Here is a 3851-nt window from a genome sequence, read left to right as displayed (position 1 = left end):
CAGGTTTTGGAGAAAAAAAAAGCACAAATTAGCTTTTCACACAAGCACAGATTTGCTTTTGAGAAAGCACACCTATGCTTCTCAAAAAGGAAAAAAAACTATGGTTCCACAAAAAGTATAGATTTGCTTTTCATGGATGTATAGATTTGCTTCTACGAGAAGCAGAGTTGTGCTTCTCAAAAAGGAAAAAAATATGCTTCCGCTTCGTGTGGAAGCACAGATTTCTCCCACGAGAAGCGCAAATGTGCTTTTAGGGAAAAAATAAGTTTGTGCTTCTCGTAAATGCAAAAAATACGTGAAAACTGCAACCTTATTTCCGGACTCTGGTTTTTTTAATGTTATTCTTTTTTACCTTTTTTGTTTTTGTTTTACCAGTTTTTGTTTTTTTGTACTTTTTTGATTTCTCGTTTTCTTTTTACCTGAAAAAAGTTTGTGAAACCTATTAACATGGGTTTAACTTCGAAGATCTCAACGCGAGAAATTTAATGATGAAACGGATCAAGATTTGAACGCACGGTTTGTAAGATTTCGACATGCAGTGCACCACTTGTCAACGCCTGAGAAGGTAGGGAATAACCTTTGCAAGGGGTTACTTAACTAGTGAGTTCGTACATATACGCCCTTCCATAAAAAGCATACATATACGCTGCCACTAAAATATTTGTCTAAAATTTCTGAAAGCAATATTTTTTATCTGGGGCCACACACATACATATATGCTTACATTTTATTTTGGAACTTCGAAGCGTGTTAATTTTGGCAAGCAAAACACCTCACTCGCCCCCTAACATGTTTATTAATAAACTGGGCCATTAAGGTGGGTTGTGTACACTTCGTGATGTTTTGGAAGCTGATGAAAAGAATAAACAAGAAACTTAAAAAAACAGAAACATGAAAAGTACTCCTTTTCGTCCCATAATGTAAAACATTTTTTCAAACTACTTGCAAAAACATGTTACATTATGGGACATAGGAAGTATTTAACTGCACCGAGTTTGCTCAAACAAATTGGACGCATAACCTGCTTGATTCTAAGGAGAAAAATCTGATTGTGGGCTCAAACTAATAAGCTGGTTGTCAAATTGATTGTTCCTTAGCGGTTCATAAAGCGAAGACTCATTCTTTTTTTTCTTAAATACGCATGAGTGTACGTATCATATATTAAAAAGGATAGGGAAGTCTTCCTCCGTGATCTCGGTTACAGTTTAATTACAAGTGACCTAACGGCCACCTCCATCATAATAATTGTCCTATGCAGACTACTCACTACTCGCCCATGTTGCCACCTTGTTGAAGAACCCCTCAGCTACACCGCGTAGTAGGCCTGCCTGAATCCGTATTCGTCCCTCATCAACAAATCGATGTAAAACCTGTCGTGTGGAAGGCATAGCTCCGTCGAACACCATGACATTGCGGTGTTTCCAAATTTCCCACAAGGCGAGGAGGCACATGGCCCTCACCGCCTTCCGATGCTCTCCACTCTCTTCGTGCCTGATGCACCAGTCAGGTAGTGTCTCTTGCGATAGTGGGGCCCTTTCCGACTTTCCCATAGTCTTGCAAATCCGTGTCCAGGTCTCTTGAACAAAGACACAACCAAGCATGATGTGATTCATGGTCTCCTCATGTTGGTCACACAACGGGCAGCCGCTTTGGTGCGGTAGTCCTTTCCTTGCTAATTTGTCGGACGTCGTCCTTGATGGCAAGCCATGCAAAGAAGCGGCACTGGTTAGGTGCCCTGGACTTCCATGTAAACGCAGCTGTAAGCGCCACTTTCAGCCATTTTGCTAATCTGAGTGCTCCTATTTTTTTTCTTTCAAATTTAGACTTTAGCAAAGGACATGAAACAAATCGCCTCAAGAGCTCCTATATAGCCTAGCCACTAGTACAACCCACATTATATATATTTTTTATACATTTCTAGAAATATGTGGTTATTTAATACTTCCTTCATCCCATATGATCTTATTACAACCTATATCATCTAAACATATGACCATAATCCATTTAAATAATGAAAAATATTCATATATTGCAAACAATGGGATATGCTCATACACATCATTATGAATGTTCATATATTTCAAATAAAATATACATATCATGTATAAAAGTAAATATTCATCATTGTTGGGTTCTTGTAGCGATTCTTCTGATCAATGATTTTGGCTGCTCTACTGCCAATGTTCAAAAAAAAAACTCAAGAAGGCGCGAGACCTTTCTCCGGAGTCCTCCGCATTCTTGGGTTCTTCCGTAAACCCCCGTCTTTTGATCCAAAAGTAAAAAAAGCTCCACATGTGATGTGAGCGCACCATTCGTGGGCTGTCAATATGCTTTCCCTTCCTTGCCGCGCATCGATTCCTACGTAGGAGTGAGCCAGAAGGATTCCAAAACCAAAGCTCCGCCCAAACTCTAGAGCCCACGGCGAATTGACCGCTGCCTGTGAAAGAAAAGAACTGGTTGCACCACCGCCACGGCCGGCGGCTCGTCGCATGCAAAACGTACCAAAACCGCCTGCTACGTATACTCCAACCACAGGCTGTGACACCTCGCAGAAACCTCTCCTCGCCACTCAAAGCATCGCCCCGCAGCTCACTATATAGAGACGCGGCGACGCAATCCGTTTCCAGCAAGCCAAGACAGAGCACCTCTCTCTCCCACAGAACCTAGCTAGCTCAAGCAGTGCGTCGTCTTGAGCTCCGGGGCGAAGGAAGGAAGGGATCAATGGCGGGGCCACTGAGCGCGACGCGGCGCACGCGCCCGACGCCGGGGCAGTGCATCGCGGCGACGCTGTTCGCGCTGCTCGTCGTGGTCGCCATCATCGTCATCATCTGGCTGGCGGTCCGGCCCGGGAAGCTGCAGCTCTCCGTCGACCACGCGGCGGTCCGCGGCTTCAACTTCACGTCGGGGGGCGCGCTGCAGGGCACCTTCGCCCTCGTCCTCCGCGCCTACAACCCCAACAAGCGCACCGCCGTGTACCGCTCGCTCGACGTCGGCGTGTGGTACGGCGACACGTACCTGGGCGGCGCCGAGGTGCCGGGGTTCCGCCAGCCGCCGCGCAACGAGACGAGGATCGTGGTGGCGGCCCCCGCGGCGCGGGAGCCGGTGCCGCGGGACGTGGAGCGGGAGATGAAGAAGGACCGGTCCGCCGGGACGCTGCCGCTGGACGTGCACGTCCGGGGCAAGGTGTGGTTCAAGTACGGCCTGGTGAGGACGCGGCGGTACAAGATGCGCGCGAGCTGCCCGCTGGTGCCCGTCGACTTCGCCTCGCCCAGCTCCTTCGACCGGGTGTACTGCCACGTGCACATCTGAGTGGTAGGTACGTGGTGCTGGTGCAGGGCCGCGCGACGGGGAGTCCCGTGCACGTACATATTATGCGGTGTGTGTTTGCTTTGCTTGTGTGGTGTGTTTGGTCAGAGGATTCGTTCCCCATGCTTGGATTATTGATTTGATGGTACATGTTGTTTTTATTCAATCTTCATTTGTATTACGATTGGGTTTGTGTATTCTTTGATGTAACTAATCAGACCTTCCATGGATTGTCACACATTCAAGTGCCGAATTCTTTATGAAAAATTGCAAGTGTATGCCTATACACGACATAGGGCTATCCTTTTTTTTTCTCTCTAATAAGAACATCAAGCATATCATTTTCGTGCAACTTCTCCAAGCTCACTGCCAACAGACACCACCTTTAGGCTGGTCATAGTGGGAAGTAACTTATACTAGTGTCATGCATATGACACTAGTCTAAGTTACTACATTCATAATGCAAAGTATCTTAATAGTAGTGTCATAGATAGTTTCATTTATTGCCTCATAGACTCATTTTACTTCGGAAAACGCTATGTTAC

At 46.0% G+C, this 3851-nt stretch overlaps 1 protein-coding gene across 1 annotated transcript; it reads left to right on the top strand.

Moving 5' to 3' along the window:
- The first annotated feature begins 2639 nt into the window (after positions 1-2639).
- Positions 2640-3599, top strand: LOC123130740 (NDR1/HIN1-like protein 2). The gene has a single exon (XM_044550557.1). It carries the CDS (start codon positions 2722-2724, stop codon positions 3307-3309), a length of 588 nt encoding a protein of 195 aa, XP_044406492.1. The 5' UTR covers positions 2640-2721; the 3' UTR covers positions 3310-3599.
- Positions 3600-3851: the final 252 nt, after the last annotated feature.

This window comes from Triticum aestivum, chromosome 6A (genome assembly GCF_018294505.1).
Source record: "Triticum aestivum cultivar Chinese Spring chromosome 6A, IWGSC CS RefSeq v2.1, whole genome shotgun sequence".
NCBI classification, from domain to species: domain Eukaryota; kingdom Viridiplantae; phylum Streptophyta; class Magnoliopsida; order Poales; family Poaceae; genus Triticum; species Triticum aestivum.
Note: the sequence above shows the minus strand (reverse complement) of the source record. Positions and strands in the feature narration are given on the sequence as shown.

Bases quoted from the DNA above. Each gene is read 5' to 3' on its own strand.
- LOC123130740 (XM_044550557.1), top strand. From the start codon at position 2,722: ATGGCGGGGCCACTGAGCGCGACGCGGCGCACGCGCCCGACGCCGGGG.